The following is a 27,959-nucleotide window of genomic DNA, read 5'->3' as shown; positions in this document are numbered from 1 at the left end:
GCTTGGAGTTGAGTCACATGATCTGGGTTTGCTGCCGGAAGTGGTCGCTCTATTTCTAGCAGGTAATAGATGCTGGGGTTTTTTTCAGATCAACAGTGACATTCATCAAATTTATTCCTTCAGAAATGTTACTCATTGATGACTTCTTATGAAAGGTCATCGGTCTGAAATATTAATCTGTTGTTTCCAGCATGTTTTATTACCCATTGAGACCTTGAGGAAAGGTGGCCTTAAGGGGGGACGTGCTCCAAGTAGGATCCAGGGTATGAGTACCCGTCAGGGGTTCTCACCTGAGTCAGTGCAACTCATTCTGTGGCATTGGTGCTGTGTTTTTTTTAAATATAAAAAGGTAACACTAAGAATGGAAATGTACATGAATGTAAAGGTTTGAATTGTTTTATTATTGTATGTAGTTTCTTTTATTATGAATAAAGTATACTTTGATTAAAAAAAAAGAAACTCATTCTGGACCAGACATCAAAACTTTCTGACTGGTGTTGTAAAATCAACTGACATTAGGTCAGGATATCAGGCACAAACTCCATTGGACTTTGAAATAATGGTCCCTGATCCCTTACCTCCAGGAGATAGAGCAGACGTTGGATAAAATCTCATCTGAGTAGAAAGCAGATCATTCTGAGTGACGTTCTCTTTCAGTACTGCCTCTGTCACAGTCCAGTGCTCCCTCACCACTCCCCCACCCACAGTGTGGCGTTCCCTAAGTACTGCCCCTCCAGTAGTGGGGTGTTCTCTCACAGTAGAGTTACCTCAGTACAGCCCCTCCCACAGCATGGTGCTCCCTCAATACTAGTACTTCACCAGTGGGGCAATCCCTGAGTACTGCCCCTCCCACAGTGCAGCGCTCCCTTGGCACTGCCCCTCTGACAGCGCACGACTCTCTCACTGCTGTTCCCGTGACAATGCAGCACTTCCTCAAAACTGCTTTGAGAAAGTCTGAAGGCAAAAGAGACTAGATGCTTGAATGTGGAATAGAAAACAGAACACTGGAAGAAGTCAGTGGGTCAAACAGCATCTGTAGAGCTGTAAGTCAACATTCCTGCATCAGAACTACACATCAGGACTTATGCAGGGTCTTGACCCAAAACATCAACATACACCTTTCGCCTCCACAGGTGCTGCTTGACGTGCTGAGTTCTTCCAGCATTGTGTTTTCTGTTCCTGCATAGAGAAAGTTGGCTTAGTTTATCTACTCAAACTTCGGGGAAGCTGTGATATTCCTCACCTCACTCCAGCTGGTGATTTGTTTCTGCTCTGAAGTTCAGGTGTAGATCTGACGAAGGGTACAAGACCTGAAACATTAACTGTTTCTCTCTCTGCAGATGCTCCCTGACCTGCTGAGTGTTTCCAGTGTTCTTTGCTTTTATTTTAGATTTCTAGCATCTGCAGTTTTTTGATTTTCAGGTGTGAATCTGCCCTACTATTAACGGATAATAAAGTTCTTAGGCATTGTCTCTCAGGGATTATAGATGTTTTGACCTGTAATTTTTTTTTTTCTGTTCTTTAATTAAGGGCCAAGTGTAATGCTGGAGCAGCAGTGGCAGTTTTCTTCTTCGAGATGCCAGCTTTCTGGTTGTCCATTTGTTTTCTTCCTCTCTGGACCGTCCTTCCAGTCACAGGTAAAAAGCACTTAAACAGAGCTGCAACCACTTAGAGAGGGAGCAGAGGAGATTTACAAGGTTGTTGCCTGGACTTGAGAAATATCATCAGAGTGAGAGACTTATTTTCATTGGAACTATAACTGAGGGGAGATTGAATCAAGAGCAACAAACAATCTTAGCGGGTCGAGCAGCATCTATGGGGGGAAAGGAATTGTCGACATTTCGGGTCGGAACCCTACCTCAGGACAATTAAGATGCTGCATGCTGATGGAAGTTTATAAAATTATGAGAGGCATAGATGGGGTGGGCAGTCAGACTCTTTTTTTCCCCAGGACAGAGATGTCAAATACTAGAGGGCATAGCTTTAAGGTGAGAGGGGGGAAGTTTAAAGGAGATGTGCAGGGTACGTTTTTTGACACAGAGAGTGGTGGGTGCCTGGGACACACTGCCAGGGGCGGTAGTGGAAGCAGATATGATAGAGGCATTCAAGAGGCTTTTAGATAGGCACATGAATATGGAAGGATATGGATCATGTGCAGGCAGAATCTTTTTTCCCAGGGGCAGAAATATCGATATTAGCTTTAAGGTAGCTCTCCAGGGCCAGCACATCCTTCCTTAGATATGGGGCACACAATATTCCAAATGCGGTCTGACCAACACCTCTGTAAGGAGTTTGTATGTTCTCCCCGTGTCCGCGTGGGTTTCCTCCGGGTGCTCCGGTTTCCTCCCACATTCCAAAGACATACGGGTTAGGAAGTTGTGGGCACACTACGTTGATGCCGGAAGTGTGGCGACACTTGCGGGCTGCCCCCAGAACACTCCACACAAAAAGGTGCATTTCACTAGTGTGTTTCGATGTACATGTGACCAATAAACATATCCTAAAGCATCATTCTTGCTTTTATATTCTAGTCCTCCTCATCTCATCGAGACCCCCTCCTCATTGCATACAGGCCCAGAGCCATCAAACCAATTACCAACAGAATTTATATTCTGTGTGTTGTCTGTACCTACATGCCTGTGATGCAGCTGCAAGGAACCTCACCATACTTGTGCACATGACAATAAACTCGACTTGACCAGACAGAGGAGGGGGTTAGAAAAAAGGCAGCTCTAATAGATTTTGTTTCTCTCACCTTCCCAGCTGGTAAACCCTGTGAGGCCAAGAGTTTTGGCTTGAGTTCGGTGGTTTGTGTCTGCAATGCAACGTACTGCGACACCATGGACCCGGTGGTGGTACCCAGGAAGGACCATTACCTGCTATACGAAACCAACAGGGCTGGTAAACGACTCGAGAGCAAGATGGGGGAGATCGTGCCCGATGCCAAACACCCAGGTAATTCTTAAGCCAAAGGTTCAACAGCCAAAGTTGGTTTATTGTCATGTACAAGTACATGACAATGTGTGAAGTGATACACTTCGGGAGATCGAATTTGAAGGCAGAATACAAGGTTAATGGCAGGACTCTTAGCCGTGTGGAGGAACAGAGGGATCTTGAGGTCCATATCCATAGATCCCTCAAGGTTTCCACGCAGGTCGATAGGGTTGTTAAGAAGGCATATGGAGCGTTGGCCTTCATTAGTCGGAGTATTGAGTTCAAGAGCCGCAAGGTGATGTTGCAGCTCTATAGAACTCTGGTTAGACCACACTTGGAGTATCATGTTCAATTCTGATTGCCTCATTATAGGAAGGATGTGGAAGCTATAGAGAGGGTGCAGAGGAGATTTACCAGGATGTTGCCTGGATTGGAGAGCATGTCTTATGAGGATAGGCTGAGCAAGCTAGGGCTTTTCTCTTTGGAGAGGAGGATGATGAGAGGTGACTTGATAAGAGGTGTACAAGATGATAGATCAAGTGGACAGTCAGAGACTTTTTCCCCAGGGGGACAATGGCTAACACAAGGGGACATAATTTTAAGGTGATTGGAGGAAGGTATAAGGGGGATGTCAGGGGTAAATTTTTTTATACAGAGAGCGGTGGGTGCGTGGAACGCACTGCCGGCAGAGGTTGTGGGGGTAGATACATTAGGGACATTGAAGAGACTCTTAGATGGGCACATGAATGATAGAGAAATGGAGGGCTCTGTGGGAGGGAAGGGTTAGATAGGAGCAGGATAAAATGTTGGCCTGTACTGTGCTGTAGTGTTCTATGTTCTACGTGGAACACAGAACGGTACATCACTGGACAGGCCATTCGGCCCACGATGTTGTGCCAATCTTGAGCCAATTTTACTAAATGTCCTCCTCCTGTGTCTCATCCATAAGCCTCCACTCCCTTCATATGTCTATCTAACAGCCTCAAACTTCACCAAACTGCCTGCTTCCACTACTACCCCTGGTAACCCATTCCAGGCACCCACCACTCTCTGCGCAAAATAAAAGCTTGCCCCTCACATCACCTTTAAACTTCCACCCTCCAACGTTAAAAGCATGTCCTCTGATGTTTGACATTTCTACCCTGGGGAAAAGATCCTGACCTATCTAACCTATCCATGTCTCCATATACCTGATATATTTTTTAAAACTTCTATCAGGTCTCTCCTCAGCCTCTGACACTGTATGGAGAACAACCTAAGTTTGTCCAACCTCACCTTATAGCTCATACTCTCTAATCCAGCAGCATCCTGGTGAACCCCTTCTGCACCCTTTCCATAGTCTCCACATCCTTCCTATAATGGGGTGTGTACATGTGTGCAGTGAAAAATCTACTTGCAGCAGCATCACAGGCACATAGCATTAGAGATGCAACATTCACAAGAAAAACAAATTATACAGGAATGAACACAATTATAACAAAAAAAAAGTCCATTGTAGAGCAAAGTGGTGGAGATTTGCACATTCCTCTGCCAATTTTTTTAAATTTCAAGAATAACTTTTAGTCATAATAAATAAAAATATGCAAAAGAATAAACAGTGCAAAAATCTTCATCATTTGATCAATACATTCAGTAGTGTTAGCACTTTTTTTTTAAAAAGCAAAGCTCCATTACCACTCATGTGGCCCCCGGCGCGATACACCCTTCCATTGTTTGAGGGGCTTCCCCACTGGACTCAGCACCTCCAGCTTTTTGTGCATTGCCCCACCAGTTTTAGATTGAGGTATACAAAATTAGGAATGGGTATAGATAGTGGAGACCGTAGGAAACTTTTCCCCTCAATAAAACTAGAGGACACAGGTTTAGGGGAAGGGGGAAGTGTCACAGTGTCAAATGAAGAGAGAGATCGCGGAGAACCCAGGTGCAGAACACCAGTACGAGACTGGAGTCAAGATGCTTCCTCAGAACCGAACGCAGGCAGCAACCAGGAGGAATCTTGCCTCAGGGCTCTGAGGTGGGAGTCCCGACACAAAAACAAGATGTCCTAGGAGAAACAGCAAAACCAGGATTGCTCTAGAGTTGACAGCTCTAAGCAGCCAGGAGACAAAGTATACCCAAAGATTGACCAATACTCTGGCAACCAGTGCTAGTGAAACCAGGGTTCTTATACTTGTCTCCTGATGGAACTCAGGTGTGTGTTATCATGCAATTAGTAGTGCATGGAAACCATGTGCTGCACAACAATGGGGCCAAATCGAAGACCAGCACTCGGAAACATAACAGGAAGAGATTTAGAGGGGATCTGAGGGGGACCTTCTTCACCCAGGGAGCGGTGAGTACACTGCCAGAGAGAGTGGTGGAAGCAGAGTTGCTGGCAGCGTTTAAGAACTGTCCAGACCAGCCCTTGAATCACCCAGGCTTAGAAGGCTGTGAGCCAAGTGCTGGAAGATAGGATTACTATGGATGGGTGCCCGCTGGTCAGTGTGGACGCAGTGGGCTGACAGGCCTGTTCCCTGCTGTATGACTCCACATTCGGTGGCTGTGTTGTGACTACAATTCAAGCATCATCTGCAGGACTCCTCGGGCAGCACCGTCCAAACTCATGACCACTACCTCAATGCACTGTGTACAGAATTGATCAGTAAAAACAGTGTGCAAGACAAGTTTTTCACTGTACCTCGGTACAAGTGTGTTGTGAAACAGATTTGAGGTCTCGAATGACAAGGACTCTGAACACAGTCTTAGAGATAAATGATTTACAAAGACAAACGTGGGGAAAAGGTAATGGGGGCAACACACACACACACGCGCGCACCTGTGATAGCGAACGTGGGAAAAACGCAACAAGGGTAAAATACACACACACACACACACACACACACACACACACACACAAAACAAACTGGGTACAAACAATCAAGGAAAAGCAATATGATACCCGCCACCCCTTGACTCAGTGCAGGCATGGCTCTACGCTACTGGGAATACTAACTGAGAACGCTCCTAACCCTGATGACGTGCACACCTTACCAACGGTCTCTCCAGCGTCGTTCCGCGGTCCCTCGGAGCAATCAAAGAGAGCAAACCAGGCACATGTGGCACTCTTTATACTGCTGGAGGGGTCCAGCCCAGGCAGTTCAAAAAGGCCAATGGCCCGAGTCCAAGTACAAAGGTGCTTAAAGGGGCCAATGGTCAGGTGTGCACTGATGGGTGGGGTGGAGCCAGACCTTGATTGACAGTGGTGTGTCTTCCGACCAGGTGATGGGCAGTGCTGTCACGTGACAGCCACGGCCCTCCACAATACAATGTGACAATAATAAGCCAATACCAGCTGGAAGGACGAGGGCAGCAAAAACATGGGGAACGCCACCCCCCCGGATATCGCCCTCCAAACCACACACCGTCCCGACTCGGAAATACAGTATCTCGCCGTTCCTTCACTGTCGCTGGGTCAAAATCCTGGAACTCCCTCCCTGACAGCGTTGTAGGTATATCCACACCGCAAGGACTGCAGCGGTTCCCCACCACCATCTCAAGGGCAACTAAGGTTGAATGAGTTAAAAAAAATAGTTACAGAATTTTTAGAGACTTCTTCCCAGGGTGACAATGGCTACCATGAGGGGACATAATTTTAAGGTGATTGGAGGAAGGTATAAGGGGGATTTCAGGGGTAAGTTTTTTACACGGAGAGTGGTGGGTGTGTGGAACACACTGCCGGCAGAGGTTGTGGGGGCAGATACATTAGGGACATTTAAGAGACTCTTAGATAGACACATGAATGATAGAAAAATAGGGGGCTATGTGGGAGGGAAGGGTTAGATAGAGCAGGATAAAATGTCGGCACAACATTATGGGCTGAAGGGCCTGCACTGTGCTGTAGTGTGCTACGTTCTATAATTAGTTCATGGAGTTAACTGATCTCTTCCCCAATCTCTTTCTGTTCTATTTAGACAATATTCTGCCACTGGGTTCTTCCTGAGTGGAAAACCTCACCCACCCCATGCCCCCCCTTCCCCCCCCCCCCACATTCTACACCCTCTGACCCCCTGCCTACACGTTCCTGCCTGTCTTTACACCCTCAGTAGATGTGGCCACAGCACACCCAGCACCTGTGTCGGGGTCAGGGGCAGCGACCGCAAGCGGCAGGGCAGGGTGGTGCTGAGTAAACCCGTCTGCTCTTTCCCAGGGCTGCGGCTGACTCTGGACGTCAGGAAGAAATACCAGCGGATGAAAGGATTTGGAGGGGCCATGACGGACGCTGCTGCCATTAACATCCTGTCTCTCTCCCCCGGGTCGCAGAGGAACCTCCTGCGATCCTACTTTTCTGAGGAAGGTAATGCAATGGGACCACGCAGTGCCTCGGGTATAGATGTCAGATCTCATACTGGTCTGGGGTACTGCCTGATTTCCAAACCCTCCCTCCCTCCCTCCCTCTCCGTACCTCCTCCCCGTTTTCCCTCCATCCCCCCTCCCCCTCCCTCCCTCCCTCCCCCTCTGCCCTTCCCCTGCCCTCCCTCCCTCCCCTCCACCCTCTCTCCCCCTCTCTCCCCATCCCTCCACCTTCTCCCTCCCTTGCTCCCCCTCCCCCTCCACCTCCCCTCTGCCTCTCCCCTTCTCCCTCCCTCCCCCCTCCGTACCCCTTCCTCCTCCCTCCCCTTTCCTCCTCCCCTTCTCCTTCCTTTCCCTCCCTCCCCTCCTCTGTCTCCTCCCTTTCCTCCCTCCCTCTTCTCCCTTCCTCCTTCCCTCCCCTCCTCCTTCACTCTGTCCCCTTCTCCCTCCCTCCCTCCCATCTCCAACCATGCCTCCCCCACCTCAGGGAGACCGATCACAGATCGGGGGTCCGACCTCCTCTCAGTCTGCACGTGTAACCCTGACCCAGCCTCCTGCTGCTTTAATTTTCCAACCCACTCCCTTCCAACCTCGCCATCTCCAGCCTCCTACACCGTTCCAACGCAAGCCTGGAAGAGCAGCACCTTGTATTCTGACTGGGCACATTACAGCCTTCCGGACTCAACGCTGCTCAATGATTGCAGATAATTGCCGGATCCAGTCTTGTATCATACGATTCCCGGAGTGAGAATTCTTTTCCCCCTCTCTTTTCTGCTGATAATTTCACATTTATTTCTCCAGATGTGCCTGTCGTTAAGTTCCTTCACCATTCTCCTTGCAGATCCATGAGCCCTTATGTCGTTTAATCTCACCTGCCTTGCTCCCTTCCCCATTCTCCCCTCCCCTCTCTCCTCCCCCCTTCACAGCTTGTTTCATCGCTAACTTCCCCCGTTCTGACAAAAGGTTACCAACCTGAAACACCAGCTGTTTCTCTCTCCACGGAGGCTGCCTGACCTGCCGAGTGTTTCCAGCATTTCCTGCTTTTATTTCACGCTTCCAGCTCATTATATTTCACTTTCCGATCTGGAACTGTGAGCTTTGCTGTGGAATTCTGCTGATTTGCTCAGCAAAAGGTACAAAATCCCTGAAATCGCAGCAGTGAAATGCCGTCAAAGCCAAGATGTTTTGCCTCTTTTTCTCTCAGCCTAAGTCACCCACGTTCCCATTGAAGCTCCTTGCCACCCTGTGGCTCAGTGGGCAGCACTCCCGCTTTGGAGCCTGGAGGTTGTGGGTTCAAGACCCACTCCAGCGTACTGCACCTGACAATCCAGGGAGTGCTACAATGGTGTCTCGCAATGGGATGTAAGAGGGTGTTTCTTCATAGAAATGTTCTGTGTCAATAATTGTCCCTCAATCAACGTAAAGATTTTTAAAAATAAAGTTTATTTGGTTATTCCCACATTCCTGCCTGTAGGATCTTGCGGTGCTCTGTGCTTCCTGGCTGTGCAGGGTTTCTAGAGAAGTGCAGGTCTTTTGTGAGTTGGCCATGCGGTCGTCTTCCTCAAGGGGACGTAAGGGGTTGGGGGTGAGCATCTGGGAAAGACACGAGGAAGGAGGTAGTACAGACTCAACGGGGCGAATGGCCGTCTTTATGCTGTGGCAATTCCGGGTTTTAATCTTCCAGCATTCTCCCAAATGTAGGAATCGAGTACAATATTATCCGCGTGCCGATGGCGAGCTGTGACTTTTCCACACGGGTGTACACATATGATGATCAGCCAGGAGACTTGGGTCTACACCACTTCAGTCTGGCAAAGGAGGACACGGACATGAAGGTGAAGTATTCTCCCCTCCCCTGCTGTGAGTGACGAAGTGCAAAGAGATGGGGTTTGACATTGGGAGAGGGCTGGACGCACATGGGGAGAGCAGACCACAGTGATCCCAGGCCAGATCCCAGGAAATGTCACAGCACAGTGCTGCCTTGTAGGGTTTTGGTATTGGAATTGGTTTATTATTGTCACTTGTACCGAGGTACAGTGAAAAACTTGTCTTGCATACCGTCCATACAGATCAATTCATTACACAGTGCATCGAGGTAGTACAGGGTAAAACAATAACAGAATGCAGATTAAAGTGAAAGTTACTGAGAAAGTGCAGTGCAGGCAGTCCGTAAGGAGTTTGTACGTTCTCCCCGTGTCTGTGTGGGTTTCCTCCGGGCGTTCCGGTTTCTTCCCACATTCCAAAAGACGTATGGGTTAGGAAATTGTGGGCATGCTATGTTGGTGCCGGAAGCGTGGCGACACTTGTGGGCTGCCCCCAGAACACTCTGCACAAAAGATGCATTTCACTGTGTGTTTCGATGTACATGTGACTAATAAAGAAATCTTATAAGGTGCAAGGTCATAATGAGGTAGATCATGAGGTCAAGAGTCCATTGATATTGGTATCCGTTTATTATTGTCACATGTACCGAGATACAGTGAGAAGCTCTTGTCTGCGTGCCATCCAGTCAGATCATTCCGTACTTAAGTGCATCGAGGGCATAAAAAGAAAACGGAATGCAGAATATAGTGTTGCAGTTACAGAGAAAGTGCAGTGCAGGCAGACAATAAGGTGCAAGGGCCACTTGGGAGATCAGGAGTTCATCTTTTAGTGTATGAGAGGTCCATTCAAGAGTCTGATAACAGTGGGAAAGAAGCTGTCCAGCAGATGTAAGGAGTTGAATGTCTTTCTTCTGGTTATGTTCTTAGAATATAGAAAACAGAACAGCACAGGAACAGGCCTTTCGGCCCACCATGTTATGCCAAACCAATTAAGCTAACGATGCCTGATTAAACTAATCCCTTCTGCCTGCACGTGATCCACCTCCCTCCATTCTCTGCACATTCACGCGCCTATCTAAGAGCCTCTTAAACACCTCTATCGTATCTGCCTCCACCCCCACCCCTGGCAGCGCATTCCAGGCGCCCACCACTCTGTGTAAAAAAAAACTTGCCCTTCAAAGATCTTTGAACTTTCCCCCTCTCACTTTAAATGCACGTCCTCTAATATTAGACATTTCATCCCTGGGAAAAAGATACCGGCTGTCTACTCTATCTACGCCTCCCATAATTCGATAAACTTCAGAGGTCCCCCCTCTGCCTCCGCCGCTCCAGAGAAAACAACCCCAGTTTGTTCAACCTCTCCTTACAGCACATGACCTCCAATCAAGGCAGCATCCTGGTGAACCTCTTCTGCACCCTCTCCAAAGCCTCCACATCCTGTAATGGGAATTGAATGCAATACTCCAGATGTGGCCTAACCAGAGTTTTATAAAGCTGCAACATAACTTCCCAACTCTTGAACTCAGTGCCTCGACTAATGAAGGCAAGCGTGCCGTACGCCTTCTTTACCACCCTGTCAGCCTGTGCAGCCACTTTCAAGGTGATATGGCCTTGGACCCAAGACCCCTCTCGACATCAACGCTGTTAAGGATCCTGCCTTTAACTGTGTACAGTCCCTTTACATTTGATCTCCCAAAGTGCAACACCTCACACTTGCCCGGATTAAACTCCAATGCATTGCCTCTTCTTATTGTTACTGTTGTTAGTTCAATACATTGCCTTAAAATTCAACCCCCATCCCTCCCCATTCGCCAGCGCTCCCCTTCCAATCTCACTTTCCTCTCCTCTTCTTCAGATCCCACTAATCCAGACAGCCCAGAAGATATCCAAGCGTTCCCTGTCCCTATTTGCAAGTCCGTGGACCGCTCCGGCCTGGATGAAGACCAATAACTCCACGATCGGAAAGGGGACCCTGAGGGGGAGTCCTGGAGGGCCATATTACAAGAGCTGGGCAAACTACTTTGTCCGGTGAGAGAGAGAGAGTCACATAAGACCGTGCAGATCCCGCCGTACTGCCGATTCCTTCACCAGGGACCCTACCTTCTGCTCGTACCTGGAAGACACTCACCAATGCAGACTTTGGCTCCTTTCTGTCCCCTCTCCATCTCCCTCTCTCTCTCTGCAACAAAGCTTGTTTCACTCCTCAGAATCAGATTTATTATCACCGATGTATGTCGTGAAATTTGTTGTTTTGCGGCAGCAGTACAGTGCAAGACATAAAGATTACTTTCAGTTACGTAATTAAATAAGTAGTGCCAAAGAACAATAACGAGGCAGTGTTCATGGACCGTTCAGAAATCTAATGGCGGAGGGGAAGAAGCTGCTCCTGAAACGTTGAGGGACTTCTCCCTAGTTCTAACGAACGGTCATTGACCGGAAACGTTAATCCTGTTTTTTCCCTCTCTACACCAACACTGCCTGACTTGCTGAGACTTGTACAGCATGCAAGCAGGCTGTAAACCCACATAGGAACAGAATTAGGCCACTCGGCCCATCGAGTCTGTTCTGCCATTCAGTCATGGCTGATTTTCCTTTTCAAACCCATTCTCTCCTTAACCCTCTTACCAATCAATCTCTGCCTTAAATACACCCAATGACTTGGCCTCCACGGCCCTCTTGTGGCAACGGATTCCACAGATTCACCGCCCTCTGGCTGAAGAAATTCCTCCTCCATCCAGCCCACTACATCCACACTGACTGTTGGGCAGCCATCCATATAAACCCCCCTCTTCCAGCACTTGGCTATAGCCTGCTCTACCTGGAAGATTCCAGTGTTTGTCACACTTCTTAAGTACTGTCAACGGCTCCTCTTCCATTGCGCTTTCGGGCAGTGTGTTGTGGGCACTCGTCACCCTCTGGGTGAAGAAAGTCCTCCTCGGATCCCTTCTAAATCTCTTGCCCCTTGCCCAGAATCTATCTCTGGTATGGGGAGAAGCTTCCTGTGTCTATCCTATCCATACCCCTCGTCATTTTTTACACCTCAGTCTAGTATGGATAAGTTTTTCAGCTTCCACAACCTGCAGCTTCCCACAGTGAATTCATTCTGCCACCTCCTGGCCAACCGCTTACCCTGCGGGTTGTATGTTCACACACCCTTCTGGACTGGGCCGGTGGCACCCTCAGTTCTGGCCTAACTCAGAATTTGATGGGTCTCTGGTTTACATTGAAGTAATTCTCTCTCCTCCCTCTCTCTCTCTCTCTCCTCTCCCTCTCTCAACCTCCCTTCCCCTCTCCCCAAAACCCCTCTCTCTCCCTGTCTCTTCCTTCTCCCCCATCTCCCACCCCTCATACCCTCTCTCTCCCCGTCCCTCTTTCTGAGTTTCCCCCTCCCTCCCTCTCCCTCACTCACTCTCCCTTCCCCCTCTCCCTTCCCCCCCCTCCCTCCCCTCTCCCCCTCCCTTCCTCTCTCTCTCTCCCTCCCACTCCCCCTTGTCTCCCTCCCTCTCCCTCCCCCCTCCCTCTCCCATCCATCCTCCCTCCCCTCCCTCCCTCGCTCTCCCTCCCCCTCCCTCTCCCTCCCCCTCTCCCTCCCTCCTCCGTAGGTTCCTGGATGAATATGCCAAACACAACCTCACCTTCTGGGCGGTGACGGTGGAGAACGAGCCCACCATGGGGTTGATGACTGGTTACCATTTCCAGTGTCTGGGCTACACCCCGGAGCTGCAGCGAGATTTCATCGCCCTCGACCTGGGGCCTGCCTTGCACAACAGTGCCCACAAGAACGTGAAGCTCATGATGTTAGACGACCAGCGATTGCTGCTGCCTTATTGGGCTAAAGTGGTGAGAGCAAGCGATCTGCCCAATGTTTACCTTTATTACAGAGGGTACGGTGCCCGAATGGTTAGCATGGACTTGTTGGGCTGAAGGGCCTGTTTCCCGGCTGTATGACTCTTGTACGGGTTCGCTAGATTGGCTTCTGGGTCAGGGGTTGCCCTAGGGAAGAAAAAGTCAAGTTTATTATCACAAGTTCATGTGTGCACGAGTGCAATGAAAAACTTACTTGCAGCATCATCACAGGCACAGAGCATCAGATAAGCAGCATTCACAAGAAAAACATTAATTAAACATAAATTATACACAATCTTTACTGGAAAGAACACAATTAGAACAAAAAAACACAAAGTCCATTTTAGTGCAAAGTGGTCATAGTGTTGCTAAGCTGTAGTGATTAGGGTAGTGCAGGTTGGTTCAAGAACCGAATAGTTGAAGGGAAGTAACTGTTCCTGAACCTGGTGGTGTGGGACTTCAGGCTTCTGTACCTCCTGCCTGAGAAGATGGCACAGCCCGGATGGTGGGGGATCTTTGATGATGGACGTTGCCTTCCTGAGGGAGCGTCTCCTGTAGATACCACCGATGGTGGGGAGGGATGTGCCTGTGATGTATTGGGCTGAGTCCACTACTCTCTGCAGCTTCTTGCCGTACCATTTGAATTGCTGTAACAGAACACGATGCAACCAGTCACAAGCCGAACCTCCTAAGAAAGTAAAGGTGCTGGCGCACATCGCATCTGTGTGCAGGGCCTAGGACAGGTCGTCCCATACGTCAACGCCCAGGAATTTAAAGCTACTGACTCTCTCCCCCAATGTAGACTGGTGCCTGTTTGCCTTCCTTCCCCTTCCTGAAGTTAACAATCAGCTCTAGTTTTGCTGGCATTGAGAGAGAAGTTGTTGTAGGAGAGATTAAATGGACAAAAGAGTAGAGAGATCATTCAATGCAGGAGAAGAGTAAACAGTAAATTGGTATTGGAATTGGTTTATTATTGTCACTTGTACTGAGGTACAGTAAAAAACTTGCCTTGCATACCGATCATACAGGTCAATTCATTACAAGGTGTAGTTACAATGGCAGGACCCTGAGGAGCATTGATAGACAGAGTGACGTTGGGGATCCAAGTCCATAGCTCCCTGAAAGTGGCAATGCAAGTAGATAGGGTGGTAAAGAAGGCGTATAGCATGTTTGCCTTCATCGGTCGGGGCGTTGAGTATAAAACTTGGGAAGTCATGTGGCAGCCATATAAAACTTTGGTTAGGCCACACTTGGAGTATTGTGTGCAGTTCTGGTCGCCCCCGTTACAGGAAGCATGTGGAGGCCTTGGGAGAGGGTGCAGAAGAGGTTCACCAGGATGCTGTCTGGATTAGAGAGTATGAGCTATACGGAGAGTTTAGATGAATTTGGGCTGTTTTCTCTGGAGCTTCGGAGGCTAGGGGAGACCTGATAGGATAGGAAAGACGGAGTCTTTCCCCCAGGGTAAAAATGTCAAGTACCAGAGGGCAGAGTTTGAAGGTGAGAGGGGGAAAGTTTAAAGGAGATGTGCAGGGCAGTTTTTTTTTTACACAGAGCACGGTGGGCGCCTGGACCGGGCTGCCAGGGGTGGGGGTGGAAGCAGATACGACAGTGGTGTTAAAGAGGCTGTTAGACATGCAGGGACGGAGGGATATGGAAGGGATTAACAAATGGCATCATGGTCAGCACAGACACTGTGGGCCGAAGGGCCTGTCCCTGTGCTGTACTGTGCTATCTTCTCTCACCTTGTTTTTGGTACCAGGTACTGGGAGACGAGCACGCTGCTCAGTACGTAGACGGGATCGCGGTGCACTGGTACATGGACATGCTGGCCCCCGCTGACAAAACCCTGGGAACCACTCACCAGCTTTTCCCGGAGTACTTCCTGTTCGCCTCGGAGGCGTGCACCGGAGACATGCCCTGGGAACACATGGTGCAGCTGGGGAGCTGGAAGCGAGGAGCCATGTACAGTCAGGACATCATCCAGGTGAGCAAGGGCCGGGAGGTGCACCTGTACCTCACCGTACCTGTGCGCGTGACAACAAAATAGGCTCGACTTGAGGATGAGAACAGCATGTGCGGAGAGCCAGTGTCTTGCACCACATCGAGCAGTAACCCGGAGACCATGTCCCCCAGTCACAGAATCACACAGCACGGAAACAGGCCCTTCGGCCCAACTGGTCCATGCCGACCAAGTAAGATCAGATCAGATTTCTTTATTAGTCACATGTACATCGAAACACACAATGAAATGCATCTTTTGCATAGAGTGTTCTGGGGGCAGCCCGCAAGTGTCGCCACGCTTCCGGCGCCAACATAGCATGCCCACAACTTCCTAACCCCTACGTCTTTGGAATGTGGGAGGAAATTGGAGCACCCGGAGGAAACCCACGCAGACACGGGGAGAACGTACAAATTCCTTACAGACAGCAGCTGGAATTGAAACCAGGTCACTGGCACTGTAATAGCATTACGCTAACCACTACAGTAACGCTATTACAGCACCAGCGACCCAGGTTCGATTCCCACCGGCTGTCTGTAAGGAGTTTGTACGTTCTCCCCGTGTGTCTGAGTGGGTTTCCTCCGGGTGCTCCAGTTTCCTCCCACATTCCAAAGACGTACGGGTTAGGAAGTTGTGGACATGCTATGTTAGCGCGGCGACAGTTGCGGGCTGCCCCCAGAACACAGGCACTGTAATAGCATTACGTTAACCACTACGCTACCGTGCCTGCCCATCTAGGCTAGTCCCATTTGCCTGTGTTTGGCCTATATCCTTCTAAACCTTTCCCTATCCATGTACCTGTCTACATGTGTTTGAAACGTAACCATACCCACCTCTACCACATCCTCTGGCAGCTCGTTCCACATACCCACCACCCTCTGTGTGAAAAAAATTGCCCCTCAGGTCCTCTTTAAATCTTCCTCTTTAAACCCGTGCCCTCTAGTTTTAGCCTCCCCTACCCTGGGGGAAAGACTGTGACCGTACATCTTATCTATGCCCCTCATGATTTTATAAACCTCCATAATGTCACCCCTCAGCCTCCTACACTCCAGGGGAAAAAAGTCCCAGCGTCTCCTTGTAACCCAAGCCCTGCGGTCCTGGTAACATCCTCGTGATCTTTTCTGCATCCTCTCCAGCTTAATCACATCCTTCCTACAGCAGGGCGACCAGAACTGTACACAGCACTCCAAATGTGGCCTTACCAACGCATTGTACAGCTGTAACATGACGTCCCAACACCTGTGCTCAGTATCCTGACCAATGAAGGTCAGCATGCCAAACGCCTTCTTCACCACCCTGTCTACCTGTCAACCACTTTCAAGGAACTATGTACCTGCGACCCTAGGTCTCTCTGTTCTACAACACTCCCCAGGGCCCCATGAATTAATTTGATTTTTAATGCTTGTGTGATCTATTAAGGTGGGGGCTGGAAGAGGAAATTATCTTTCCTTAATTTTGTTCCATTTTGGTTTACAGGATTTAGGTTCGTGGCATTTAGTTATCCGTGCCGACCAAAGCTAGTCCCATTTGCCTGCTCTTGGCTCATATTTTTCCAAACTTTTCCTATCCATGTATCTGTTAGGTATAGGTGCAATGACAATGTTTAAAAGACATTTGGACAAGTAGCAAAAAAAAATGCTGGAGGAACTTGGTAGGCCAAGCTTGTGAGATTCGAACTCTAGAATTTAGAGTTTCTAGATCAAAGGTCCAGAACTCTGGCAGCTAGTCCACCACCCACACTTCAAACCCATAACTGGGTGCTTGGTTTGAGTCCAGCCCCCAAGTAGCATTGAGCAGAATGCAGGGTGAATTTGGACCTAACTCCACTGGAGAGGGTGCAGAGGAGATTTACCAAGATGGTGCCTGAGATGGAGACTTTCAGGAGATGCTGTGCTTGTTTTCCTTGGAGCGGTGGAGGCTGAGGGGGGAGCTGATTGAGGAGTACAAAATAAAACAGTCGGGTTAGATGGTTGGAAACTTTACCCTATCGCAGAGCTCTCTAAAACATAGGTTTAAGGTAAGGTCGAAGGAATCTGAGGAAGAACCTTTCCCAGCTGGGGGTGGAGGGGGGGTGGGGTTGGAATCTGGAACACACAGCCTGGGGGGGGGGGGGGGGTGGAGGCAGAGACTCTCACAACAACCCGAAGTCCCCACACCTCAAGGTTCAACAACAGCTCCTTCCCCACTGCCGTCAGGTTCTTGAACCTACCTGAAAAACACTAACACTGTCTCAGACTATTTTTCTTTTTTCTCCCAACTTGGTATCGGTATTGGTTTACTATTGTCACTTGTACCGAGGTACAGTGAAAAGCTTGTCTTAAACCGATCGTACAGGTCAATTCATTACACAGTGCAGCTACATTGAGTTAGGCAGAGTGCATTGAGGTAGTACAGGTAAAAACAATAACAGTACAGAGTAAAGTGTCACAGCTACAGAGGAGGTGCAGTGCAGGTAGACAATAAGGTGCAAGGTCACAACAAGGTAGATTGTGAGGTCAAGAGTCCATTAGTGGACTTAATGGACTTTTTTTTGTTTTAATTCTGTTCTTTCTGGTAAAAAAAATATGTTTAATTTATGTTTTTCTTGCGAATGCTGCTTATCTGATGCTCTGTGCCTGTGATGCTGCTGCAAGTAAGTTTCTCACTGCCCCCGTGCACACACGGACTTGTGCAGATGACAATAAATTCAACTTTGACTTTAATGTTTAGTTTATTTTGTTGAGTAAGTTAGGTATAATCTATGTTAATTTAGATCCATGTTAACTTATGTTTGTAATGTACTGTGCTGCTGCTGCCAAAGTCAATTTTCATGACATTTATACCCTGGGTATATATCCCTATGACAATAAATTTAAACTTGTAAGTATCTGGATGAGCACTTGAATCACCAAGGCACAGAAGGCTACGGACCAGGTGCTATAGTTAGATACTTGATGGCTGGCATGGACAAGGTGGGCTGAAGGGCCTGTTTCTGTATTGTGTGACTCTGTGTGGCTGGTCGACAGGACCTGACTACTCAGGAGGATGATTCTCCTAAAATATTCGTGACTCCCCCCCCCCCCCCCCCCCGCCCCCAGTATCTGGATCAGGGTGATGTGTACAACGACACAAGAAAATAGGAGCAGGAGTAGGCTGCTTGGATCTTCGAACCTACCCTGCCATTCAATACATTCGAGGCTGATCTGCGCTGGCCTCAACTCCTCTTCTGTGCCATCTCCCTCAATTGCCCGATCTTTCAAATAGTTATCTATCTCCACCTTAAATATAATCCAATGATCCGGCCTCCACCTCGGGGGGGGGCAGAGAATTCCAGGGATTCACCTCACCCTCTGAGAAAAGAAACCTGATAACACAGCTTTAAGTGGTCGGCCCCTTATCTTGTAACTACGTCCCCTTGTTTGTGACTCCCCCAATAGTGACATATACCCAGTACATGTACCTCAACGGTGCTGAGGTCGAGAGGGTTGAGAGCTTCAAGTTCCTGGGAGTGAACATCACCAACAGCCTGTCCTGCTCAAATCACGTAGATGCCACGGCCAAAAAAGCTCACCAGCGCCTCTACTTCCTCAGGAGGCTAAAGAAATTTGGTTTGTCCCCTTAGACTCTCACCAACTTTTACCGATGCACCATGGAAAGCATCCTATCTGAATGTATCACGGCTTGGTATGGCAACTGCTCTGCCCAGGACCGCAAGAAACTGCAGAGAGTTGTGGACACAGCCCAGCACCTCACGGACATCAGCCTCCCCTACTTGGACTCTGTCTTTACCTCTCGTTGTCTTGGTGAAGCAGCCAGCATAATCAAAGACCCCACCCACCCGGGTCATTCTCTCTTCTCTCCTCTGCCATCAGGTAGAAGATACAAGAGCCTGAAGGCACGTACCACCAGGTTTAAGGACAGCTTCTACCCCACTGTGATAAGAATATTGAACGGTTCCCTTATACGATGAGATGGACTATGACCTCACGATCTACCTTATTACACTGCACTTTCTTTGTAACTGTGACACTTTACTCTGTACTGTTATTGTTTTTACCCGTATTACCGCAATGCACTCTGTACTAACCCAATGTAGCTGCACTGTGTAATGAATTGACCTGTATGATCGGTACGCAAGACAAGTTTTTCACTGTACCTCGGTACAAGTGACAATAATAAACCAATACCAATACAGCGAGTCTTTGCTTCTGCAGATGCTTTCAGGCGGTGTCAGGTCCCAAGTGCTCAGACCTGTGGCTGGAGCTTTAATCTCACACCCGGTGAACCTCCAGAGTTGACCGCCCTGTTGCCTCTGCTCTCCCGCCAGGACCTGAAGAACTTCGTGACTGGTTGGACAGACTGGAACATAGCCTTGGACCTTCAGGGTGGCCCGAACTGGGTGAGGAACTTTGTTGACAGTCCTGTCATCGTGGACCGCAAGAGGGACTTGTTCTACAAGCAACCCATGTTTTACCACATGGCCCACTTCAGGTGAGAAGCTGGGGTCTTACCAGAACAGCGATTTCAGTCGGTCAGGCTTGTTAGTGGAATCATAGAACCATAGAACAGTACAGCACAATACAGGCCCTTCGGCCCACAATGTTGTGCTGACCTTCAGACCTCGCCTAAGACTATCTAACCCCTTCCTCCCACATATCCCTCTATTTTAAATCCTCCATATGCTTATCTAGCAATCTCTTGAACTTGACCAATATACCTGCCTCCACCACCGCCCCAGGCAGCTCATTCCACACCCCAACCACTCTCTGGGTAAGAAACTGATATCTCCCTCGAACTTCCCACCCATTACTTTAAAGCCATGCCCTCTTGTATTGAGCATTGGTGCCCTGGGAAAGAGGCGCTGGCTGTCCACTCTATCTATTCCTCTTAATATTTTGTACACCTCTATCATGTCTCCTCTCATCGTCCTTCTCTCCAAAGAGTAAAGCCCTAGCTCCCTCAGTCTCTCCTCATAATGCATACTCCCTAAACCGGGCAGCATCCTGGTAAATATCCTCTGCACCCTTTCCAACAATTCCACATCCTTCCTGTAAAGAGGCGACCAGAACTGGACACAGTATTCTGTGTGTTAAACCTGCACCCTGAATCTAGGCTTTCACGTGGGACTCAGTTGCTCTCTTAATTATGGCTCAGATTAGACAGCACGCAAAGAATATCCCTCTCAGAACAGTGATGAGTCTCTCAGTTTACTCAGGCCCTCTTACAGTGTACACGGAGGAGCACTTCGTCAGAGCTCAAAGGTACTCCACTGATTTTGTATTGTATTGGTTTATTATTGTCACTTGTACCGAGGTATAGTGAAAAACGTCTTGCAAACCGATCGTACAAGTCAATTCATTGCACAGTACAGTTACATTGAGTTAGTACAGAGTGCATTGATGTAGTACAGGTAAAAACAATAACAGTACAGAGTAAAGTGTCACAGCTACAGAGAAAGTGCAGTGCAATAAGGTGCAAGGTCACAACAAGGTAGATCGTGAGGTCAGAGTCCATCTCATCGTATAAGGGAACCGTTCAATAGTCTTATCACAGTGGGGTAGAAGCTGTCCTTAAGTCTGGTGGTACGTGCCCTCAGGCTCCTGTATCTTCTACCCGATGGAAGAGGACAGAAGAGAGAATGACCCGGGTGGGTGGGGTCTTTGATTATGTTGGCTGCTTCACCAAGACAACAAGAGGTAAAGACAGAGTCCAAGGAGGGGAGGCTGGTGTCTGTGATGCACTGGGCTGTGTCCACAACTCTCCACAGTTTCTTGCGGTCCTGAGCAGAGCAGTTGCTGTACCAAGCCATGATATATCCAGATAGGATGCTTTCTATGGTGCATCGGTAAAAGTTGGTGAGAGTCAAAGGGGACAATCCAAATTTCTTTAGCCTCCTGAGGAAGTAGAGGCGCTGGTGAGCCTTTTTGGCCGTGGCATCTACATGATTTGACCAGGACAGGCTGTTGGTGATGTTCATTCCAAGGAATTTGAAGCTCTCAACCCTCTCGACCTCAGCACCATCGATGTAGACAGGTGCATGTAATCTTCCAGCAAATTATAGTGTTTGCGTTATAATACTTACATATGGATTTCACAATTTCATTTGTAATCCACTTTGTAGTATTTGGTATTGATATTGGTTTATTATTGTCACCTGTACTGAGGTACAGTGCAATGCTTCCTGTAGATGGTACAAACTGCTGCTACTGTGTGTCAGCGGTGGAGTGAGTGTGTGGGTGTGGATGGGGTGCCTACTAAGCAGGCTGCTATGTTCTGGATGGTGTTCAGCTTGAGTGTTGTTGAAGCTGAACTCATCCAGGCAAGTGGAGAGTGTTCCGTCACACTCCTGACTCAAGTCTTGCAGATGGTGGACAGGCTCTGGGGGTTAGGAGGTGAGTCACTCACCTTAGGTTTCCTGTCCTACCTCTCCTCATGAGCCAATCTGTATAAGAACATAAGAAATAGGAGCAGGAGGGGGCCATCTGGCCTGTCGAGCCTGCTACACCATTCAATAAGATCATGGCTGATCTGGCCGTGGACTCAGATCCACTTACCTGTCTTTTTCCCATAACCCTTAATTCCCCTACTATGCAAAAATCTACCTAACTGTGTCTTAAATATATTTAATGAGGTCGCCTCCACTGCTTCCCTGGGGAGAGAATTCCACAGATTCACTGCTTTCTGGGAAAAGCAGTTTCTCCTCACCTCCGTCCTAAATCTGCTCCCCCAAATCTTGAGGCTATGTCCCCTAGTTCTAGTCTCACCTACCAGTGGAAACAACCTTCCTGCCTCTATCTATCCCTTTCAGAATTTTATACGTTTCTATAAGATCCCCTCTCATTCTTCTGAATTCCAGTGAGTATAGCCCCAATCTCTCCTCATAGGCTAACCCCCTCATTTCCGGAATCAACCTGGTGAACCTCATCTGCACCGCCTCCAAAGCCAGTATATCTTTCCTCAAGTTAGGAGGCCAGAACTGCACGCAGCACTCCAGGTGCGGCCTCACCATACAGGAGCCTGAGGGCACATACCACCAGACTTAACGACAGCTTCTACCCCACTGTGATAAGACTATTGAACGGTTCCCTTATACGTTGAGATGGACTTTGACCTCACGATTTACCTTGTTGTAACTTTGCACCTTATTGCACTGCACTTTCTCTGTAGCTGTGACACTTTACTCTGTACTGTTGTTGTTTTTACCTGTACTACCTCAATGCACTCTGTACTAACCCAATGTAACTGCACTGTGTAATGAATTGACCTGTACGATCGGTATGCAAGACAAGTTTTTCACTGTACCTCGGTACAAGTGACAATAATAAACCAATACCATAACCTCCCTGCTCTTAAATTCAATCCCTCCAGCAATGAAGGCCAACACTCTGCTTACCTTCTTGATAACCTGTTGCACCTGCACGACAACATGCTGCAATCTTTCACCACTTTCTTTCCTTCCAAACCTATTAAACCTTCTCTGGACGATTTTGTCAATGATTCCCAACCCTGGGTACACTGAGGGGGAGATTACACAGGGTCGATGAGGCTAATAATATTGAGGTAAATTAGCAAAAATATTTACAGAAATTGGGCATGAATCGCAAAAGGTTGGTTTGCAGGTGCAACAGGTTATTGAGAAGGTAAATGGAATATTGGTCTTCATTGCTGGAGGGATTGAATTTAAGAGCAGTATTTAAGACACAGTTAGGTAGATTAAGAGCAGGCAGGTTACGCTGCATCTGTACAGGGTACTGGTGAGGCCGCACCTGGAGTACTGCATGCAGTTCTGCTCTCCTTACCTGAGGAAAGATATACTGGCTTTGGAGGCTAGCACAGTTTGGGAACCCCCAAAACAACCCCAATGTTTTATCCTCACGAGGCCGAAAGGGTGAGCTGATTGAGGTTTATAAAATTATGAGGGGCATAGAAAGGGTGGACATTCAGAGTCTTTTTCCCAGCGCAGGGAACGAGAGGGCAGAGGTTTAAGGGGAGAGGGGGAGACATTTCAAGGAGGGGGGGAATTCCTCACATGCTGGTGGTTATCTGGAACCAGCTGCCAGAGGAGGGGGAAGGAGCCGGGTACAATTACACCTGGACAGGTACTTGGATGGGAAGGGTGTAGAGGGATACGTGTCCAATGCAGGCAAGTGGGATTAGAGTAGATGGGCATCGTGGTCGGCACAGGCAAGATGGGCCGAAGGGCCCCTTCCTTGTGCTGTATGGTTTATGGGGGAAGGAGGGGGTGGTGGATATCTGGAAGGAGCTGCCAGAGAGGTGGATACAAACACAATGTTTAAAAGACATTTGGACAGGTACACGGATAGGAAAGGTTTAGAGGGGTACAGAGTCATACAGCACGGAAACAGGCCCTTCAGCCCAACTGCTCCATGCCCAACAAGATGCCCATCTAAACTATTGCCTGCGTTTGACGCATATCCCTCTAAACCCTTCCTATCCACGTACCTGTCCAAGTACCTTTTAAGTGCTGTTAAAGTGCCTGCCTCAACCACTTCATCTGGCAGCTCGTTCCACATACAGACCACCCTCTGGGTGAAAAAGTTGCCCCTCAGGGTTCCTATTAAATCTCTCCCCTCTCACCTTAAACCTACGCCCTCTAGTTCTTGATTCCCCAACCCTGGGAAGCAGACAGTGTCGATGCCCCTCATGATTTTATACACCTCTATAAGGTCACCCCCTCAGTCTCCTACGCTCCCAATGAATAAAATCCCAGCCTGCCCAACCTCTCCCTATGACTCAGCCCCTCCAGTCCCCGCAACATCCTCGTAGATCTTCCCTGCGCTCTTTCCAGCTTATTGGCATCTCTCCTATAACGGGACGGGTCAAGCGCAGGCAAATGGGACTAGCTCGGATAGACATCATGGTCGGCACGGACCAGTTGGGCCGAAGGGCCTGCTTCCCTGCTGAATGACTCTGTGAGAGGGTATTTCACTGAGGCTGAGCAAGTGGGGTCCTCGGTTGAATTGGGAGACTCTGATTTAATGGATACGTGGTGTTCTAATGCTGTCGCACTGAACGGTGGACAGAATATCCTTCTTTTTTAATATAAACATTTATTAACTAAAAGCACTACAAAAGGACCAGTGTCAATACACTACAACTAATACAGAAAGAGAAGAAAACAAACTAAACATCTACATAATCAGAGCAAAATAACGCTAACTAAACACCCACTAAATGCACCACACAACACTTCAGAGAAGAATCGCACTCTCACCGTCCACGACACATGTGATCCCCTGAGGGGCCCACCGAGCGTGGAACTCAACCAGGGTGCCTGCAGAGACCGCGCGCTCCCTCTCCGAGGACACCCACACATGGACGTGAGCCCAGAAAATGGGGCAGGCAGGCGGACCGGCCAGAATCCTCGGCCGCCCGCCACCGGGACCCCTCCTCCTGTCCCCTCGCAGTCTGACCCCCTCGTACCCGTGGAGAAGGGGTTTGACGGGAGTGCCTGTTGGTTATTGCAGCCGTTGGGAATGATCGACCGGGGGTAGCGTCACTTGGCCCTCTGCGGGCGTGAGGCAGCTGCATCGAGGGCGAAGGGCCCTCGTTTGACCTTCCTCTTTCCTCCGCAGTAAGTTTGTTCCGGAGGGTTCTCAGCGGGTTGGGCTTGAGCCCAGTGCGGAGACGGAGCTGGAAGCGGTAGCCTTCCTTCAGCCGAACGGGACTGTCGTCGTCAACGTACTGAACTGGTGAGAGGCACCACTTCCGCAACCTCACCACGCGTGTGTGTGTGCAAGAAAACACACAACGTGTACACACACACACACACTCGTGCATGTACATAAACACTACTGTGTGCACACAGATGCACATGCACACGTGTGCAGTCTCACACTTCCATTTACACAGGAGAACTGGAATACCTGACCATACACACATTCTCACTCAAGTAGGAACGTGAAAATATTGACACACAAGCACACACCTCCACACGCAAACATGTATGCAGGATCACGTGCATGTGCACATGTTCTCACACAGGAACACACGCCCTCTCTCTCTCTCTCTCTCTCTCTCTCTCTCTCTCTCTCTCTCTCTCTCTCTCTCTCTCTCTCTCTCTCTCTGCCTCCCCCCAACTCCCTCTCTTCCTCCCTCTCTCTCTCCCTCTCTGTCTGTCTGTCTCTCCCTCCCCGTCTCTCTCTCCCCCCCGTCTTTCTCCTACACACACACACACACACACACACACACACACACACACACACACACACACACACACACACACACACACACACCCACCTGCACACATCTCACCCAGTGTCCACATTTGCAGTATTAAGGTCTCATTCTCCTGTTCCAGGACTCCCAGCGATGTTGATTTCCTGATCTGGGACCCAGAGAATGGCTACATCCAGGCCCATTCCCCTGCTGACTCTATCCAGACGTATCTATGGAAACAGCAATGAACGGGCCAGATGTCAGGAGTTGTAAACGGCACAGTGATGCTCCAGCAATGGGTGTGCTCTGGTCTGTTTTCACGCTTGTCAGAAATTTCCCCCTGTATCTGAAGAACTGTTGTCAGTACAATACCATTGGGACAGTCTGTACTGAGGAAACACCATTTGTCACAATGCCGTGAACCAGATTCAGCTTTATTACTAACATGAGGTATTTGAATTCGCCATTATCCAAAAGTGGGCAGTGAGGAGTTTATTGGTTGCAAGCACTAATTCCATTTCCTAATCTCTAAACTGTCCAAAATCTCACTTCTGAGAACTAGCAACTCCCAATCAATCAATTAACCAAGCAAGCAGTATTAACAAACAATCTGCTGGGGGAACTCAGCGGATCGAGCAGCATCTGTGGGAAGAAAGGAATTGTCGATGTTTCAGGTCGTGACCCTGCATCAGAACTGGGACGCTGCCTGACCTGCTGAGTTCCTCCAGCACTTTTTGTGTATTGCTCCAGATCCCAGCCTCTGCAGTATTCCTTGTATGTCCTCCAGCAGGTTATTTGTTGCTCCAGATTCCAGTGTCTGCAGTCTCTCATGGCTCCTGACTCAAAATTAACACTGGACGATCTGAAGGGGCAACGGTGTCGGAAATCCCACCTCTGAAATAAAAACAGAGGATGCTGGAAACACTCAGCAGGTCAGGCAGCGTGTGTGGAGAGAGAGACACGTTTCTGGTAACTCTCCCTTCAGAACGGAAAATATCGACGTGAAGAGGAGACTTCAATGTGATTCTCCACAGATGCTGCCTGGTCTGCTGAGTGTTTCCAACATACTCTTTGTCGCTGTACATTTAAGCACACTGTTATGAAAATTATTACACATAGCCTTCATCTCAAAGTATAGAAAACCCTGAATCGCTGAAAAACAATGGCCATCAAACAAAGTACCATCGGACCTAACGATTTCTGTCTGTTTTGAATCCAGGTTGAATTTTTTTGATTGCTTTTCCCCAGGAGTGCTGGTAACCAAGTGTTACAGTCCCTTTCCTAGAAGGGGACACCATTTGAGTTCATTAACTCTGCCACCCTGATGCTTTTTATTTTGTAAACTGGTCGGTAATGTGGGTTGAATGTGTCTTTTCTAGACTCTACCTATGGCCACCACAACACTAAGAGTTCAAACTGGGCCAAATACATACGAGGAGCGTTTGTTGGCGCTTGGACTGTACTCACTGGAGTCCAGAAGAATGAGAGGGGACCTCATGGAAACATTTAGAATGTTGAAAGGACTGGACAGAGTAGATGTGGCTAAGTTTTTCCCTTGGTGGGTGAGTCCAGGACAAGAGGGCACAGTCTTAGAATTAGAGGGTACCCATTTAGAACAGAGATGGGGAGAAATTTCTTTACCCAGAGGGTCGTGGATTTATGGAATTCGTTGCCACGTACAGCTGTGGAGGCCTGATCATTGGGGGCATTTAAGGAGGAGATTGATAGGTATCTAATTGCAAAGACGTACGGGTAGGTTAATTTGGGTTTAAAATGGGCGGCGCAGACTCGTTAGGCGGAAGGGCCTGTTACCACGCTGTAAATAAAATTTAAAAAAAATTAATTAAAATTAGTCAGGGTATCAAGGGATATGGGGAAAAGGCTGGGAATTGGGGCTAGATGGGAGAATAGTTTAGCTCATGGTGAAGTGGCGGAGCAGACTCGATGGGCCGAATGGCCTATTTCTGCTCTTGTGATCTTGTGAAGTGCAGGCAAATGAAACTAGCTTAGTCGGGCATCTTGGCCAGCGGAGATAATCGGGCAGTAGGACCTGTTTCCGTGCTGTGTAACGCTACAATTCCATGACTCACAACAGCGCATTATTTTCCCCAGGGTGCGGGTGTCTAAAACAAGAGGTATGGGGTGAGAGGTCGGAGCTTTAGAGGGCATCTGAAGGTGAGTCTTTTCACACAGAATTGGAATGTGCTGCCTGAGGAAATGGTGGAGGCAGATACGCACGCAGCACTTAAGAAACAGGTAAACAAGTAATTGAATCTTCAAGTAAGAGAAGGCTGCAGATCAAATGCAGGTAAGTTGGACTAGTATAGATAAGGTCAGAATGGATACAGTGGGCCAAAGGGCCTGTTTCTGTGCTGTACAATTGTATGACAGCTCAGAGGCCACTAGGTTCTCTGCTGATTCAAACCAAGCAGTTCCATCCCCTCAGTGTTCACCCTCCTTTGTATTTGGAGCCAATTTTCTCATTAATTATGATCCTTCAGCATGGTGACCAATGTATCTGTTGAATATCAATGCCCACTTGTACCCTCTGCCTGCATATACACTTAGGGGACTTTGTCACGTCGTACGGTTGGGTGGTTATTCCCACATTGCCTCCAAGTCTTCTTGTATTTTTTATTCCATATTTACCAATGCCTTTTCATTTAAAGATTGCATAAGATGGAATGATATTAAAATTACTTTTGACCAATGGAAATTTAATCAAAAGCCATTTGTCTATATTGCATACATTTCAATGTCATTAAAGCATACAGTTTCGATAGATTGATTGTTTGTACAGTTTGGACATAGTCAAACTTGCCCTGAACCACTGCCCTTCTTCCCAGAGTGCAAAGCCAGGCTCATTTCCC

The 27,959-nt window shown here is 48.4% G+C and overlaps 1 protein-coding gene across 1 annotated transcript; it reads left to right on the top strand.

Moving 5' to 3' along the window:
- Positions 1–9: 9 nt before the first annotated feature.
- gba (glucosidase, beta, acid) lies at positions 10–27,872 on the top strand. Its single transcript, XM_052045625.1, has 11 exons — positions 10–62; positions 1,531–1,637; positions 2,764–2,955; positions 7,121–7,267; positions 8,965–9,098; positions 10,942–11,114; positions 12,689–12,926; positions 14,692–14,916; positions 19,238–19,401; positions 24,507–24,623; positions 25,232–27,872. The coding sequence occupies exons 2-11, from the start codon at positions 1,577–1,579 to the stop codon at positions 25,335–25,337; spliced, it is 1,557 nt and encodes a 518-aa protein (XP_051901585.1). The 5' UTR covers positions 10–62; positions 1,531–1,576; the 3' UTR covers positions 25,338–27,872.
- The last annotated feature ends 87 nt before the right edge of the window (positions 27,873–27,959 follow it).

This window comes from Pristis pectinata, chromosome 40 (assembly GCF_009764475.1).
Source record: "Pristis pectinata isolate sPriPec2 chromosome 40, sPriPec2.1.pri, whole genome shotgun sequence".
Lineage (NCBI taxonomy): Eukaryota > Metazoa > Chordata > Chondrichthyes > Rhinopristiformes > Pristidae > Pristis > Pristis pectinata.
The sequence above is the reverse complement of the archived record's forward strand: the minus strand, read 5'-3'. Positions and strand labels throughout refer to the sequence as shown.